The sequence below is a fragment of the Neofelis nebulosa genome, chromosome 8 (genome assembly GCF_028018385.1).
Source record: "Neofelis nebulosa isolate mNeoNeb1 chromosome 8, mNeoNeb1.pri, whole genome shotgun sequence".
NCBI classification, from domain to species: domain Eukaryota; kingdom Metazoa; phylum Chordata; class Mammalia; order Carnivora; family Felidae; genus Neofelis; species Neofelis nebulosa.
Genome location: NC_080789.1, coordinates 122,735,010 through 122,753,510, shown reverse-complemented (window position 1 = coordinate 122,753,510; position 18,501 = coordinate 122,735,010). Strand labels below are relative to the sequence as shown.

Sequence of the window (18,501 nt, the reverse complement as noted above, 5' to 3'; positions counted from 1 at the left end):
ATTTGCTCTGACTTCTTTAGTACATAATTTAACGATAATAGTTATTTAAATGTGTAGTGATCTCTATTGATTTAAAGCCATAGTCTTCAATAGAGGTATAGATTTTCCCATTTAAACTGGTATTAGAAATAGCAAGACTTAATATTTAAGTGTTTTTAACGTGGGCTTCAGGATAAGCTTTTTAGATAAGCCTTTAATCTTACACATGATGTAATTTAACAGGGTAAATAGGTTTCTTTTTGTCTTTTATTATTCTAGCTCCTACTACTGATTCCTTGAACAGCAGTAAGAGCCCTCATCTGGGAAACAGCTTTTTACCTGATAATTCTCTTCCTGTGTTAAATCAGGTAATTTGGGTGTGGTTAGTTTCATTTCTGTGTTTTTCTGATGAACAATAGTAGATCACATCAAATGGTTTCAAATGATTTTACACAGTTCTGCTGTGTTCTTCCACACTTAAGTTTCTGTTCCTTCTTGCATTAGGACTTGACCTCCAGTGGACAGAGCACCAGCAGCTCTTCTGCTCTTTCTACCCCACCTCCCGCTGGGCAGAGTCCGGCGCAGCCGGGCTCAGGCGTTAGTGGAGTTCAGCAGGTCAATGGTGTGACAGTGGGGGCACTGGCTGGTGGAATGCAGACTGTAACATCCACCATTCCTGCAGTGCCTGGAGTGGGTGGAATAATTGGAGCTTTGCCAGGTAACCAACTGGCAATTAATGGCATTGTAGGAGCTTTAAATGGGGTTATTCAGACCCCTGTCACAATATCACAGAACCCTACCCCCCTCACCCACACCACTGTACCACCTAATGCAACACATCCAATGCCAGCCACACTGACTAACAGGTAAGAAACTCACTTAATTATACTTTGGGTTTTTCCGTGCCACACAGTGCTAGTGCTGTCCATGCGTTAGATTGGGAGTTTTAATGTGCTTCTTGTAGATGCAGTCAAAGAAATTAAAATCCAGCAAACTTCTAGGCCAACTGTGTTATTGCGAGAACTGTTTTTGAAACTTAAGTCATTCAGATTAAAACAAAATGAAATCACTGTTAGTAGCAAAGCATGAAATATATTCTGTGCGAAAAATTTCATTCTTGATCTGTGTTCTCTCCCCTTGTACCTTCATCCCCTTACGATACCTTCATGTATCCTAAATTCCGAAGAAAAACAGTATTGTAATGAGATCACATATGAATATTGATTTCTTAAAATTGAGCTATGCAATTTTGCTAGTTCTATAATCAAAGCTTTTGGTACCGGTGAAGGTCAAATATTTATCTTGAATTTCCAGTGAGTGAAACTGTTTCATTGTACTGGCATTTCATTTACTTCAAAATAGGGAGACTAAAGCCATGTTGTTATCGAACATACTTTTGAGGAATAAGTCATTTTAAATGGATTACAGGGGATACTAGTAAACTATTTCTTCTGGCTCCCTTTTGATTGGTGCTTAATTTTACTGACCATTGGGACCATTAAAAAAAAAGGTTAGGTCAAGTCAATTAGTTGAAATTCTTTCTTTGTTTTACATATGTCTTACTTAGTATGGGTTAAATTCTCCTTAAATAAAAATTATTGCATGTTACAAACACATTTAAATTTCTATTCCATAAAATACTTAGTGCCTTCTTGGTTTATAATAAGAAGGAAAACAAAACGTTTCTTGACAATGTGCATTCTTGTTTATCTGTATACAGAGAGAAAGGGAAATAAGATATTTGTACATGATTTTGTGATCAGAAAGTGTTGTGTTTAAAAATTTGACTTTGCTAACTTATTGAACGTCAAGTTGTAAAGTTGTCTTTCATTTTACATGTTAAAAACCATTAAAGGTATCTAGTAGAAAGTAAGAATTGTAATCGTTTTTCAGTGCCTCAGGACTAGGATTACTTTCTGACCAGCAAAGACAGATATATCTTCACCAACAGCAGTTTCAGCAGTTGTTAAATTCTCAGCAGCTCACGCCAGTAAGTTCTGCGTTTTGATAATACTTGATTTATATTAGGAGCAAGTGACCCAAGTTGTAATAGGCGTTCAGTGTGGGTATAGGTTATCCACTTTGTGAACAGCATTATGGGATGCGTCACCCAAAAACAGTTTGTCTTGCCATTCGGTATAGTCTGCGGTACCTGTGGCGACATTATTACCTATTCATTTACGAATATTAGACCATGTAGCGTGCTCCTCTTGGAGACCGTGGTGATGTGATGAGGGCGACTTTGTATTTTCACGGAGTTTCGCTCTGACAGTGGAGATGGACGATAAATACATGTATAGCTTTTGGTAGTGAGGTACTGAGAAGAAAAATAAAGGAGGATGAGGGGACAGAGGAACAGTGGGACGGGGGCCTTTCTACATAAGAGAGTCTTGCCTCTTCGCGTATGTGACTTTTGAGTACAGACCTGAATTAACAGTTGAAGGAGCGTGAATTTGGGGCATGGGTGAATGGAAGGGAGACAGTTGTGAAAGACTGCATGTGTTTATGTTGTGAACACTAGAAAGGCCGGCATGACTGCAGAATAAGAGAGAGGCTGGTGCAGAGGAAAGGAGGTCACAGGTGGGCCTTGTTTGGCCGTCCGGGGCAGGAAATTTAGATGTTAAGTATGATGAAAAGCCATTTGTGTTTTTTTAAGCTTGTCTATTGTGGAAATTGTCAAATGTGTCAAAATAGTATATAGTGTACTAATCACCTCGTTTTAATAATTATCTCAACTTTTAAAATCTTGTTGCATATAGCCTCACTTTTCCTTGGAGGATTATTGTAAAGAATTAATTGGGAGGATGTGAACGGAATAACAGTGATATAACAATTCACGATTTTTAAAAGATCGGCTTAGCTGTTGCATGGGAGATAGTCTGTATGTGTCGGGAGGGGAGATGGTGGCAAAAGAAGAAACAGGGAGGCTGTTGGAGTAGTTCGCAGACAGGATGTGGTGTCGTAGAACAGTGTAAGTAAGGGCAGGCGACTGTCGGGGATTGTGTATTTTGAAGATAGAACCAACAAGACTTGTTTGTCAGACATTCAAGGTAAAGAGGAGTCCTAAACAGTTGGGTGTTGAGTCTTCCTGAGATTTGGAAGACTCGGAGGAGCAGCAGGTTTTGTCGAGAAAACGGAAGTTCTGTTACAGGCAGGCCAAGTTTGCCATGTATGTTTAGATGTTCAGGTGAGATGTGGACTGGACAGTTGTAGGAGTCTGGAGTCCAAGGAAAGGATGCAGAAATATAAATATCTGAACAAAGGTAAGACTCAAGTTGTGTAAAATGTTTCTGGGAGGACAAGAACTGACCATTGGATTTGGCTGTCTAGAGGTTTTTGGCAGTTGTGGTTTTGGTGAGAAGTAAACGTGGAATAGGTATCTTGAAGAAGAGAGGAAGAATTGACTAAGATTGGAAGTGTGTGTGTGTGCGGGGGGAGGGGGGAGGGTGTGCCTGGCTGGCTCAGTTGGTAGAGCATGACTGCTGATCTTGGGGTTGTAAGTTCGAGCCCCATGTTGGGTGTAGAGATTTACTTAAAAACAAAGTGTTTAAAAAAAGAAAAAAAAAGATAAAAAAAAGATTGGAAGTGTATGGCTCACATGCAGGGACACTCTGACTGGCCCTGTGCAGTCATAAACTTAAAGCAAGATGGGGTTAGATGTTGTCAGTGACTCTGTCCAGCTCTATTTCCCTAGCGTACTTCATTGAGTTGGACTGCTTGAAGAATGCACTATTTAATTAACTCAGAATTTTAGCCTTTGTTTGTAATTTTTTTCTAAAATGTATCTACTGCCTGGGTGGGGTGGGGGTGGTACCTGGGTGGCTCAGTCACTTAAGTGTCAGACTCTTGATCTCAGCTCAGCTCAGGTCTTGATCTTGGATTTGTGAGTTCAGGCCCCGCTGTGGGCTCTGTGCTAAGCGTGAAGCCTACTTAAAAAGAAAAAAGTGGGGCGCCTGGGTGGTTCAGTCAGTTAAGCCGTCTGACTTCGGCTCAGGTCATGATCTCAACAGTTCCTGGGTTTGAGCCCTGCATTGGGCTCTGCCCTGACAGAGGCCCCTGTCAGGGCTCTACCCTGACAGCAGACAGAAGCCTGCTTGGGATTCTCTCTCTCCCCTTCTCGCTCTCTGCCCCTCCCCCACTTGCTCATGCACGCTCTATCTCAAATAAACTTAAAAACATATTTTTAAATCTTCTAAAAAAATTAAAATCTTTGAAAATAAAATGTATCTACCCACTTTTTTGCTTTAGTCAAAAATATATTGAAAATACTTGTTTTGATTCTGGATCATCATTTTCACTGTTCTTACGGTGGTAAAAAGAGAGATCGTATGTAAATTCGTCTTTAATGGTTGCACTAAATTGTGGCCTTGTTTTCTTCTCTCTTTCTCATCTTAATGTGAAGTACTAAAATTCAGTTTATTGGGGGTTCTTCCTGTTAATCAAGATTATAATAGTCTCATTTCTAGAACATGGTTGATTAGGAGGTTTTAGCATACTGTTGCTTAGAGGCCACAAGAACCGAAGTGGTTTAAACTCTACCTTTTCTTTGTCGGCCAAGGTTGTGGGGTGACATTTCTTCATTTGCAGGCATCACGTTTTATTTTAAGGCATACTTACTTCTCTCATTTTAAGAAAAACTCTTGCTTGGCCATCCCCCAGCCCCACCAACTGCTGCCCCGTTTTTCTGCTTGCCAGAATGGCCTTCGCACTGCTGAGTCCAGTGGACAGTTGTCGTTCTTCTTCCTACTTGATCTGGCAACAGCATTTGACAGAGTTGATCACTCCCTCCTCCTTGCAACACTTTCTTCCCTTAGCCTTCAGGATACCACAGTATCTTGGTGTTCTTCCTACCTAACCATTCATTCCTTTTTAGCCTCCTTTCCTGGGTCCTCCTCCTCTTCACCTCAGCCTCTCCGTATCCTAGAGTATCCTAGATTTCAGTGATCTCCTCCTCCAGTCAAAGAACTTAAATCCCATCCTCCATTCCAGCTTGAAATATGTGTGGATGTTCCCTCGTCAGCCCAGGCCCCTCTCTGGAATTTCAGACTCCTGTACCCAGCTGCTTATTTGAGATCTCCTCTTGGATATTTTAACGGACGTTTCAAGCATAACACGTGCAACACTGCACTGCTGATCTGTTACAAACCTGCTCCCCCCCGTAGTTTTGCCCACCGTAGCCAAAGCCAGCACCGTACTTGTGGTTGCTCAAGCCAAAAACCTTGCAGTCCTCCTTCATTCTTGTCTGATGCCTCACATTGAATCCATCAAGAAGTCCTAAGTCAGACTGCATCCCTCCTCGGCTTCCCATATTCTTCTGAGCAGAAGCCAGAGTGCTCACGGCCTACCACCGTGAGGCCCACATTTCCCACGTGTCCTACTTGTGCACTTGTCTCTTGCCTGCCCCCGGGCTCCTGGCTGTTCCCTGATCACACTGGGTATACCCCGACATCGCCCCTTAGCACTGGCTGCCTCATCGGCCTAGAAGTCCCCTCCCTTGCCCCATACCCACGTAGCGAATTCCCTCCTTGCCTCCAAGTCCTTGTCTAAGTGCGAACTGCCCTGACCGATGTGTTTCAGACTTTCACCCCTGCTGTACTGTCTTACCCTCCTGTTTACCCGGATCCTTACCAGTAATCACATGGTAACGTTTTTGTCTGTCTCTCCCTCTTCCCCCCACCAGGCTGAGACACAGAGGGCAGAGATTTTTTTCCCCCCACTGATATGTCTCAAAACATTGGCTGGCACATAGTAAAACACTCGAGAAATAAAATACATATTTGCTGCGAAGAATAGCCTCATAACTACAGCAGGAGAGCACTCTCTGTTGACATGAATGAGAAATTGGAAAGTGTCTTTAGGTTCCCAGAATTGAGAATGAGAATGGCCCACCTTCTAAAGTCAGATCCAGATAACTTGTGACTTCTAGGCTGCTGCTGCCCTTCATTATCATGGATACCCTAATTTGAATAGAGACCTCCTATATTGGTTTGCCCTGTTTTGAAAATACGCCATTTGCTAATAATACAGACATTTTATAGCAGATGGTTGTTACCTAATGCAGTGTATTTTTCTGGATGAGATACTCGTTTTCTCTTAGTAGTGTGAATGTGACCTCTGTTTAAATATCTAGTATTATCTAACGTAAAGAAGAAAACAGAAAGTCAGGCTTCACTGCCTGCTGAATCCTGTGCCTGGGAACTCATCTTGTCGCACATGTTCTTCCCTAAGGAACAACATCAGGCCCTTCTGTATCAGTTGATGCAACAGCACCACCACCAGCAGCACCACCAGCCTGAGCTACAGCAGCTCCAGATGCCTGGGCCCACGCAAATACCGATCAACAACCTGCTCGCGGGCGCCCAGGCGCCGCCGCTTCACCCCGCGACCACCAACCCCTTCCTCACCATCCACGGCGACGGTGCAAGTCAGAAAGTAACGGTAAGTGTCTTTGCTTTATTCTGTCTCGTGGAATTAGGAAAAGAATTGTATTGATGAATCAGAGGTGACTGTCTCTAGTTTTCCTCTCTTCCTGTTTTTTAGATGTATTATTCCCCTGATAATTTCATCTTAAAACCAGTTGTTTCAGCAGCTGGCCAGTGTAAACATGAAGGACCCAAGCCAGTTTCTATATCCCCTAAGTATATTGGTTTAAATTTGTGCATATGGTTTGAAGGATGTTTTATAATTTAGCAATTTGAAAATGAAAATGTATTTTAGCTATGTAGTAAGTGGTATGGGACAGTCCATTCAGAAGTTAATAGTTGGGGTTTTTTGAGGATCTCTGTCTAATTAATCTAATTATAAAACCAGTCTAGATAATTTTGGAATATTTTTATTATTTTGCTTTAAAGTACTTTCTAAAACTGAATTATATTTATAATAAGATTAATACATAAATTTTAGGGCACTCCAGTTACTCTGCCAGATGAATTTTAAAAAGAAAGTAAATCATAATCACATTTGTAATGGAATTTAAATTTTTTATTAATTTCCTTTAACTGACAGCATCTTACCCTTTCACCATTACACGTGAAGATAAATCAAAAATAAATGCAGGGACAGTGTACTGTCCATATGGCAGCACACATTTTGAGGCTGTTTCTTTCTATTAATTCCCCCCTTCAATCAGGTCTACTTTACTGGAGTATAAATGTTTCCCCTAAATTCGAGTTCAGGGCAGAGCCGTGTTAGAGGAAGGATATTGGGATAGAGAATGGAGACTGGACGTCAGGGAAAGGAAGAAGGGAAACAATGAGGTGGGACACTTGGCAGATAACGGTGTGGAAAGTCACCATGTTTGCTCTTTTCTGTCACGTTGAAAGCTTGCTGTTTACTGTGCTCTTCGTCCTCAGAAGCTTTAGTTTGTCTGTAGTTAACAAGAGTTGGTTCAAAATACAGGTTTATCGGTTGTCATCAACTCTTCGGTGCCTTTGCCCCACTGTTTCTCTGACTTCCTGATGGTGAATACTGTCATTATCCCAAACCTAGTCACCTCTCCAGTGTTCCCCAGACGTGGGAAATTTCAGTGATTCTGTATTCATGTAGGAACTTCTTACACTGTTTTTCTCCTTTCTCAATTTTTTCTTGTGTTAAAAAAGCAAATTACGGGTTTACCCTGAAGGTAGTGGGAGTTCAGTGCCACTGTTAACCACTGCAACAAAGCAAATACTGTAACAGTAACAAAGCGAGTCAAATGAATTGTTTTGCTCCCAGGGCATATAAAAATTACACTACACCGTAGTCTGTTAAGTGTGCGGCAGCATTATGTCTAAGAGACCAAAGTACATACCTTAAATCGAAACTGCTTTTCATTGCTGAAAAAGTGCTATCATCTGAGCTTTTGGCAAGTTGTAATCACTGATCACAGACCCCCATGACGATTATAATAATAATGAGAAAGTTTGAAATACTGCAAGAATTACTAAAATGTGGCATAGAGATACGAATTGAGCAAATGCTGTTGGAAAATAGCAGCAACAGACTTGGTTGACACAAGGTTGCCACAGACCTTCGGTTTGAGGGGGGCGCAGTAAAGCGAAGCGGAACAAAACGAGGTGCGCGTGGATTTATAAGCTGCCCTTTCCTGAGTTGCACCGGGATGCATTTTCTAATGGAATGCATATTTTAATGGAAAAGCTTTTGGTTTTTAAAATAATGGAAAACCACAATAGTAAATAAGGAAAAGAAGCAGTATGACCTAATGGGAGAAAAGCAAGGCTGGGAAATAATATTTCTGAGTACCCTACTCTGTGTTATAATGCTATCTCCGTTAGATACAATAGTGTATGTGATTTCAGTCTTTGAAGACTTTAAAATTTTTTTATAGATAGTAAAAAGGAGACTCAAATAGATTAAAGCTTAGGGGACAAATAGGCCATGTGGGATCAGAACTATGACTTTCTTAGTTCATTCTCTACAACACCATGTTACTACTTTTGTGGAAAAAGTCAATTTGGGGGATGATATTTACATCCGTTCTCTACTTCTGACCTTCAGGTGGGCACTTCTGTCTTTGTGCCCTGCTGAAGTTAATATAAAGCAGCCAATAATGTTTATCAGTAAATTCATGTCTTTATATTGTGTGGAGAAGTAGTCATGCCAACTTGTAGAAAATTGGAATAACCGTATGTACCACCATTTATCTCAGTTTTAATCCCAGTTTAAGAGGAGGTTACCTCAAGTGTGGGCCACAGATTCGTTTAGCTAATGCCTTTGATTTTGTTTAACTGCAGAGACTTAGTGATAAAACTGGGCCTGTCACTCAAGAGAAAAGTTGACACTTGAGAAACCTCTAGAAATTGCCTCTCCTGCTGCTCTAGCACTTGATCTGGCTGCCATTGCAGCCCTCCTACACCTATGAAGAAATGCGACAAGAAATGAACTGCACAGCAAAGGATTAATTGCCACAAGGACATTCTTGTAAGGCTTTGATTAATTTTCTTGTTGCTTTGTTGCACTGAAATGGAATTTCCATGCCCCCCATCCCTCAACCCAGATTTTTTTGAACTTTGAGAAAAAAATTTAATAACTAACTTTTGTCAATGAAATAATTTACATGCAATGAATTTATCAACCTAAGAGAAATTTAATATAGTTGGTGCACAACTCATTTTGTTATAAATTGGAGAGATGAACAGCAAAACTAAAGACGTGTTCCATTATAAACTTTGATTTTGTTGTACAAGTTGGAATATGAAATACAGTCTTTTGTTTGGGTTACAGTATGCTTGCTCTGTGAGTCCGATCTTAAGACAGATTTTGAGGAACTGTCCCAATTTCTTCTATTGGAGTTTTATTGGTTAAATATTGCAAATTAATAGGTCATCAACTGGGACTTGGCGATCTTTGTTCTAAAAATTTTCTTTATGATGGGATTTGGCCAATTTTGGTAATCAAGTTAGGATGGTAATGTCTGCTTCTGCTAAAGGTAATTTTCTTTTGCTAAACACTTTTTTTTTTTTTTTTTAAAGTGCTAAGACCTACTCGTGTTTTAAAGTTAACTACTCATATTTTGAGTTAAGTGAGTTCTAAGGCTGCTGGGGGAACCAGATCAATTCAAAGTGAAAGATTTCTTTCAGAAAGAGGGGCCACTCTGGAAACTGCTGGCAGGGTTTGGCCTGAATCAAGTGCCTGTTCGTACCTCCGTTGTGTTGAAACGGCTCTGGACAGCCGAGCCTGCAGCGTCGTCAGTCCTGTGAGTAGTGGGAGCAGTCGGTGCCGCACAGCAGCCTTCCCCGTGCTTCTGCCTTGATTGAAAACTTTCTATGCCACTGTAGATAGCTCAGGCAAAACTATTACCTGGGTGTTTATCCACTAATGAGTCACAAGAAAAATGAGTGGATTTGGTAAGATTTTTAGTTTATTTTTTTTACTTTGTGGTTTTTTTTTTTGTTTTGTTTTGTTTTGTTTTTTGTTAATTTAAACAACTTCCCGTTTACTGACAGTGATTTCAAACAGACCGAACAACTGCAGTTCCTGAAACAGGTGAAATCTGTATTTACAGTCCTTACACTTGGGGTAGCCACGCCCCTGGGGTGACGGTATGGCAGAGTAGAAATTAAACAATTGGGGATGTAATCACTGAACTGTTCTCAAATGTGTGAATTATTAGTGGAAAAGACCCAGCTGTAATTAGACCTCCACTGTGTACTTAGCTGGAAGAACATGTTAATTCTGCAATATGTCTCTTGGTTAAACATTGCACAGTTCTTACCTCATTTCTGTAAATAAGGTTTTGTGAATCTGTTTTGTATTGTGAAAAATTCATAACATTGATATTTTGATTTGTAATATTTCTAATTGGTAGATTTAATTGAAAAGTAAAATTAATTTATTTTTATATGTTCAGGGGAATTTTAAAGAAAGTCAAATCTTTTGTAGATAATTAAAAAAATCGGTGTGGTTTATTTTACTTATTTAACCCACTGGTTGTTATTCTGTAACAATTTGTATAAATGGTAAATTTTGAATGTGTTGTTATTTTACCTAGATGTAAAATTCCACATGTATTAAAGAAAATGTACAAAGTTTTTGTTAATAAAATTTAATAATGTTTATAACTCTGTGTCATTTCCTTTTCCCCGTTTTATTAAGATATAATTGACATACAGTACTGGGTAAGCTCCAGGTATATAGTGCAATAACTTGACTTCTGTGTATTGTGAAATGATCACCACAATAAATTTAGTTACCATCTGTCGTCTCCTGCAGGTACAAAAATAAGAGAACGAAAACAGTTTTGTCTTTGTGATTAGAACTCTTAGTGTTTACTCTCTTAACGACTTTCACGTGGTCGTACCGTAGTGTTAACTGTCATCGTACTGTGCTGTACCTCCCTGGTACTGATTTATTCTAGAAAAATTGGACATTTTTACCTTTTGACCACATTCATCCAATTCTCTCATCCAAGCCCCTTCCTCTGGTCACCACAAATCTGATCTTTATGAGTTAGTTTGTCTATCGCTCTCTCACTCTTGGGCTCTTTTTTAATAGATTGTAGATGGCATGTATGAGATCATGCAGTATTTCTCTGTGTCTGTCTGGCTTATTTCACTTAGCATAATGCCCTCAAATTCCATCCATGAGTCACAAACAGCAGGATTTCCTTCTTCTTTATGGTTGAGTACTATTCCATGTTATATGTATGTAATATACATATTTCATACCATGTGTGGAGGGGGGGGAGAGAGAGAGACAGAGAGACAGAGTGTGTGTGTGTATACCACAGCCTCTTTATCCATTCATCTGTCAGTGGACAGTTGGGTTGTTTCCATGTCTTGGCTTTTGTGACTAATGCTCAGTGAACATGGGGTGCAGAAAGCTCTTTGACATAGTGTTTTTGTTTCCTTTAGATACGTTACCAAAGGTAGGAATGCTGACTCATATGGTGGTTCTATTTTTAACTTCTGAGGAACCTCCATCCTGTTCTTCACAGTGGCTGCACCATTTTACAGTCCCACCAACGGTGCACAAGGGTTTCCTGTTCTCCATTTCCTCACCAGCATTTGTTACCTCTTGTCTTCTTAATGATGGCCATTCTAACAGGTGTGAGGCGATATCTTGTTACGGTTTTGTTTTGAATTTCCCTGTTAATTAGCGATGTTGAGGACTTTCTTATGTACCTGTTGGCCACATGTATCTTTGGAAAAATGTCTGTTTGGGTCCTTTACCTGTGTTTAAAATTGGATTATTTGGGTTTTTAGTGTGTGTGTGTGTGTGTGTGTGTGTGTATGTGCGCGCGCGCGTGTGCGTGCACGTGTGTTTTGAGTGGTATGAGTTCTTTTTTTATTTTTTTTTTATTTTTTTTTTAAAATTTTTTTTTTCAACGTTTTTTATTTATTTTTGGGACAGAGAGAGACAGAGCATGAACGGGGGAGGGGCAGAGAGAGAGGGAGACACAGAATCGGAAACAGGCTCCAGGCTCCGAGCCATCAGCCCAGAGCCTGATGCGGGGCTCGAACTCACGGACTGCGAGATCGTGACCTGGCTGAAGTCGGACGCTTAACCGACTGCGCCACCCAGGCGCCCCTTGAGTGGTATGAGTTCTTTATATATTTTGGATGTTAACCCCTTATCTGGTATGTGGTTTGCAAATCCCATTTCATAGGTCTTTCCATTTTGCTGATGGTTTCTTTTGCTCTGCAGAAGCTTTTTAATTTGACAGAGTCTCACATACTTATTTTTTATTTTGTTGCTTGTGCTTTGGGTTTCATACCCAAAAAATCATTGCCAAGACCCATGTCCAGGAGTTTTTTTCCCTATGTTTTTTTCTAGGAGTTTTACAGTTTCAAGTCTTACATTTAAGTGTTTGATTCATTTCAAGTTAATTCTTGTGAGTTGTATAAGATAGGCATTCAGTTTCACTCTTTTACATGCGACTGTCCAGTTTCCCCAGCACTGGGCATTATTGAAGAGATTGTCTTTTCTTTATTGAGTATTCTTGGCTCCTTTGTGAAATACTAGTTGACCATACATGCATAGATTTATTTCTGGGCTCTTGATTCTGTTCCATTAGTCTATGTATCTGTTTTTAGGCCAATCAGACTGTTTTAATAACTATGGCTTAATAATGTAGCTTGAAATCAGGAAGTGTGATGCTTCCCACTTTGTTCTTTCTCAAGATTACTTTGGCTGTTCAGGGGCCTTTGTGGTTAAATACGGATTTTAGAATTGTTTTTTTTTTTTTTTTTTTTTTCTACTTCCGTAAAAAATGCCATTGGAATCTTGATACGGATTACACCGATTCTATATATGGTGGTTGGGTAGTAGGACATTTTAACAATATTCTTCCAATCCATGAATGTGGGATACCTTTCCATTTATTTGTGTCTTCAATTTCTTTCACCACTGTAGTTTGCAGGTTAGAGATCTTTTACTTCCTTCATTAAGTTTATGCCTAAGTATTTCCTTGTTTTTGATGCCGTTGTAAATAGGATCATTTTCTTTATTTCTTTTTCAGAGAATTCATTGTTACTCTATAGAAATACTACTAACTTTTGTATGTTAATTTTGTATCCTTAACTTTATTGAATTCATTGATTTGGTCTGTTTTTGGTGGAGTCTAGGATTTTCAATACTAGGTTGAATAGGGGTGGTGAGAGTGGGCATCTTTGTCCTGTTCCTAATCTTAGAAGAAAAGCTTTCAACCTGTTGCCATTGAATGTGAGTTTAGCTGCGGGCTTGTCATGTACGGCCTTTATTCAGTTGAGGTACATTTCTTTTTTTAAAACATGTTTTTAATGTTTATTTTTGAGAGAGAGAGAGACAGAATGTGAGTGGAGGAGGGGCAGAGAGAGAAGGAGACACAGAATCCGAAGCAGGCTCCAGGCTCCGAGTTTGTCCACACACACAGAGCCTGACGTGGGGCTCGAACCCATAAACTGTGAGATCATGACCCAAGCTGAAGTCAGATGCTCAACCGACTGAGCCACGCAGGCACCCACATTTCAAATTTTTTTTTCAAGAGCGAGAGAGAGCACAAGCAGGGGAGGGCAGAGAGAGAGGGAGACACAGAATCCGAAGTAGGCTCCAGGCTCTGAGCTTATCTACACAGAGCCCAACACAGGGCTCGAACCCATGAACCGTGAGATCATGACCTGAGCTAAAATAGGATGCTCAGCTGACTGAGCCACCCAGGTGCTCCTAGATACATTTCTTTTATACTGAATTGGTTAAGAATTTTTATCACGAATGGGTGTTAAATTTTGTCAAATGCTTGTTCTGCATCTGTTGAGATGGTGATCTTTTTTCGTTGTGTGAATGTGATGTATCACATTGATGTGTGTGTATGTTGAACCATCCCACTTGATCATGGTGAATGGTCTGGTTTTTTTTTTTTTAAATATAATTTATTGTCGGGGCGCCTGGGTGGCTCAGTCGGTTAAGCGGCTGACTTCAGCTCAGGTCATGATCTCGCGGTCCGTGAGTTTGAGCCCCGCATCAGGCTCTGTGCTGACAGCTCAGAGCCTGGAGCCTGTTTCAGATTCTGTGTCTCCCTCTCTCTGACCCTCTCCCGTTCATGCTCTGTCTCTCTCTATCTCAAAAATAAATAAACGTTAAAAAAATATAAGAAAAAAATAAATATAATTTATTGTCAAACTGGCTTCCATATGAGTGATCTTTTTAATGTGCTGCTGAATTAGGTTTGCTAGTATTTTATTGAGAATTTTTACATCTGTATTTATCAGGGATATTGGCCTGTAGTTTTGTTTTTGTAGTGTTGTTTCTGGCTTTGGTATTAGGGTAGTGCTGGCCTCATAAAATGAGTTTGGGGCATTCCTTCCTTTTTGATTTTTTGGGAAGAGTTTGAGAAGGATTGTTGTTAATTCTTTAAATATTTGGTAAAATTCACCAGGGAAGCCATCTAGCTGTGGGCTTTTTTCTTTGCTGAGAGATTTTTGATTACTGAGTCAATCTTACCAGTAATTGGGCTGTTCAGGTTTTTAAATTTCTTCCTAAGTCAGTGTTGGTAGGCTTTATGTTTCTAAGAATTTTTCTGTTTCTTCTTCTTGCCCTGTTTGTTGGTTCATAGTAGGTTCCTATGATCCTTTGTATTTCTGTGGTGTCAACTATAATGTCTTTTTCATTTATAATTTTATTGGATTGGGTCTTTTCTCTTTTCTCCTTGGTTAGTCTAGATAAAAATTTGTCAATTTTATCTTATCCAAGAACCAACTTTTAGTTTTGTTAATTTTTTGCTGTTACTTTTCTGTTCTCTATGTCATTTATTTCTGCCCTAATGTTTGTTATTTCCTTCCTTCTGCTATCTTTTGGCTTAGTTTGTTCTTCTTTTTCTAGTTCCTTGAAGCACAGAGTTAGGTTGTTTATTTGAGATCTTTGTTTCCTAATGTGAGTGTTTATTGCTATGAACTTTCCTCTTAGAACTGCTTTAGCTACATCCTATAAGTTTTGGTATGTTTTGTTTCCATTTTTATTTCAAGCTGCTTTAATTTCCTCTTTAATTTCTCTTTCAAACCATTGGTTGTTCAGGAAAGTATTGTATAATTTCCATTTATTTGTGAGGTTTCCAATTTCTTTCCTGTTATTTTCTAGTTTCATACCACTGTGTTTGGAAAAGATACTTGGTATGATAATCAGTCTTGTTGAATTTGCCAAGGCTTGTTTTGTGCCTCAACATATTTTGTGTCCTAGAAAATGTTGTGTGTGTGCTTGAGACGAAGGTGTATTCTGCTATTGTCAGAGATTTCTTTATGTCTGTTAGGTCCATTTGTTCTATTGTGTTGTTCAAATCTGCTGTTTTCCTTATTGATTCTGTATGAATTGTTTATCTGTGTTGATTTGAGAGTGGGATATTAAAGTCCCCAATTGTTTTTGTACTGCTGTTTATTGCTCCTTTTAGCTCTGTTAGCTTTTGCTTTATATATTTAGGTTGTCTGATGTTGGATGCATAAATATTTGCAGTTGTTATATCAGCTTGGTGGATTGACCCCTTTGTCACTATTTAATGACCTTCTTTGTTTCTTTTTACCATTTTTAAGGTCTGTCTTGTCTGATAGAAGTACAGCTCCTTTTTTTTTTTTTTTTTTTTTTTTTTTTGGTTATCATTTCTTAAAAGGTCTTTTTCCATCTCTTCACTCAGTCTGTGTGTGTGTCTTTAAGGCTGAAGTGAGTCTTGTAAACAGCATGTAGTTGTAACTTGCTTTTGAGTCCATTCAGCCATTTTACTTACTTTGTAGAATTTAATTCATTTGTGTTTAATACATTTTAGGTTATTGATGTTATAGTTTACATGTTTTTTGTATTGTGTATTCAGTAATAAGTTTATTATAGTCATGGTTACTTTTACTATTTGCTTTTTAACTTTTAAACTACAGTTGTAAGTGAATTTTACACCACTGTTCCCATATTACAGAATCTTTGATTAGATATTTACCATTTCCAGTGAGTTTTATACTACCTTTTAATGTTTCTATGATGTTAATTAGTGTCCTTTTACTTCCACTCAAAGAAGGCTGGTCTTACAAGTGGTGATGCACTCCCTCAGCTTTTTTGTTTTTCTGGAGAGTCTTTATCTCTCCTTCATTTCTGAAGGACAACTTCACCGAGTATAGAATTCCTGGTTGACAGTTATTTTAATATTTTGACTATGTCATTCTAGTCCCTCCCGGCCTGAAATGTTTCCTTTGAGAAATCTGCCTATGGTCTTAGGGAGTTTACCTGTGTGTAATTGCTCTCTCCTCTTTTATTGCTTTCAGAATTCTTTGTGTTTCAGTTCTAACAATTTAATTATAATGTGTTTTGGTGTAGCCCTATTCATGTTCAACCGTTTTGGGGTCCTTCGGGCCTCATGGAACTTTATGTCCATTTCTCTCCCCAGGTTTGGGAAGTTTCAGTTGTTACCATTACTGCTTTAATTATACTTTCTGACCTTTTCTCTTTCTCTTCTCCTTCCAGAATTCTCATACTGTGATTATTATTTCTTTTGATCGTGTTCCATAAATCCCACAGGCGTTCTTTAGTCTTTCTTTTTGTTTCTCTGACTGAAGAATTTCGAATGTCCTGTCCTCTGGGTCACTGATAACTTTCTTCTGCTTAGTTAAGTCTCCTTTTGACAGCTCTCCGTTGAGTTCTTCAGTCATCATATTTTTAAGCTCTAAGATTTCTGTTGATTTTTTTTTTATATATAATTTTTTTTTAAATGTTTATTATTTTTGAGAGACAGAGAGAAAGTGCAAGCAGGGGAGGGGCAGAGAGAGAGGGGGAGACACAGAAGCTGAAGCAGGCTCCGGGCTCTGAGCTGTCAGCATGGAGCCCGACACAGGGCTACAACCCACGAATCACGAGATCATGACGTGAGCTGAAGTGGGATGCTTACCCGACTGAGCCACCCAGGTGCCCCTGTTGATGTTGTTATTTTTTTATTTTTTATTTAAAAACAAAAGTTTTTAATGTTTTTATTTTTGAGAGAGAGACCGAGTGCGAGTGGGGGAGGGGCAGAGAGCGAGGAGACACAGAATCCGAAGCAGGCTCCAGGTGCTGAGCTGACAGCAGAGAGCCTGATGTGGGGCTCAAACTCATGAACCACGAGATCATGACCTGAGCCAAAGTCGGACACTTAACCGAATGAGCCACCCAGGCACGCCAATGTTTTTTTTTTTTTTTTTAAATTTTTTTTTTTCAACGTTTTTTATTTATTTTTTTTTTTGGGACAGAGAGAGACAGAGCATGAACGGGGGAGGGGCACAGAGAGAGGGAGACACAGAATCAGAAACAGGCTCCAGGCTCCGAGCCATCAGCCCAGAGCCCGACGCGGGGCTCGAACTCACGGACCGCGAGATCGTGACCTGGCTGAAGTCGGACGCTTAACCGACTGCGCCACCCAGGCGCCCCCACCCCAATGTTTTTTAATAGTTTCTTTGTTGAACTTTTCATTTTGTTCATGCGTTGTTTTCCTAATTTCATTTGGTGTCTGTGTTTCTTGTAGTTGACTAAAGTTTGAGTATTATTCTGAATTCTTTGACAGATCATAGATCTCTATTTTTTTAGGGTCAGTCATTAAAGTTTTATTAGCTTACTTTGGTAGCCTCGTGGTTTCCTGAGTTTTGTGATCGTTCATTTCTTATACTGGTATCTATGCATATGAGAAGTAGTCTTCTTTTCCCAGTTTTTGCAGGTTTGCTTAGGCAGAGACCGTTCATCAGTCAGCTTACTTTGGATTTCTGAATGTGTCTGCTGGGAATGTCCAGCTGTGGGCCCTGCTACCGGGCGGGGTGGGGTCATTTTTGGGTGAGGCCGTTGCCTTAGGTCTGAGTGAGGGGTGGGGGATGCTGGAGGATGGGCTCCACTGTTGCCTGGGTTCTTTGGTTCGGCCTCCTAGACAGTCAGGACTGGGTGCTATGCTCAGTAGTCGGTGGGGCTCTGAGTTAGCTTCCCTGCCCTCGCAGGGCAGCAGAATGGACCCCACGGCCCGCACGGTCACTGGGGAACCTGTTCAGGCAAGATTAGGCACTGAATTCTCTGGCCAGACAGGACTACTGGTTTTGCCCAGTGGGCAGGGAAACCACAGGCTGTGCCCTCATATTCAGGGGCCACACCGGAAGTAGGGATGGGCTGTACAACTTCCTGTGCACTCTGGTTAGGCTCCCTGGTTGGGCAGTGTGCAGGCTGTGTTCAGCAATGGGCAAGGCAACCAGTGAGTCTCCCCACCTGGGTAGGGTGGGAGACCTGGCTCCAAGACCGGCAGGACCGCTGGTCTCGACTCAAGCCATCTCCTGCCCCAAGTTCTCTGGCCGAATGGAGTGTTGGTGTGCTATGCAGCTTTCCAGGTGTTCTGACCAGGGTCTCTGTTCAGGTGGGGGCCTGGGGCTGTACTTCGGTCCGGGGGGGCCCATGAATTAGCTCCCCTGCCTGGGCAGGACTGGAGTGCGGGTCCCAGGCCCCCTCCCAGGTGTTCCCCACAGCTGGGAAGGGCCAGGAGCTACTCTCCGCCACAGGTGGGGCTAAGAATTCGCTCCCCTGCCTGGGCAGAGTCAGGGGATGGACTTCAGGCTCGTCAAGGCTCTT

General features: G+C 40.5%; 1 protein-coding gene across 17 annotated transcripts in view; it reads left to right on the top strand.

Annotated features, from left to right (window-relative positions):
* MLLT10 (MLLT10 histone lysine methyltransferase DOT1L cofactor) overlaps positions 1-10,538 on the top strand; it is a 237,435-nt gene extending 226,897 nt beyond the window's left edge. For all 17 annotated transcript variants that reach the window (XM_058681732.1, XM_058681731.1, XM_058681737.1 and 14 more), the window contains 5 exons: positions 259-347; positions 484-845; positions 1,873-1,969; positions 6,208-6,417; positions 8,712-10,538. In XM_058681732.1, coding sequence (XP_058537715.1) covers positions 259-347; positions 484-845; positions 1,873-1,969; positions 6,208-6,417; positions 8,712-8,756 — 803 coding nt within the window. In that variant the 3' untranslated portion in view covers positions 8,757-10,538. The remainder of the gene's footprint in view (positions 1-258; positions 348-483; positions 846-1,872; positions 1,970-6,207; positions 6,418-8,711) is intronic.
* Positions 10,539-18,501: the final 7,963 nt, after the last annotated feature.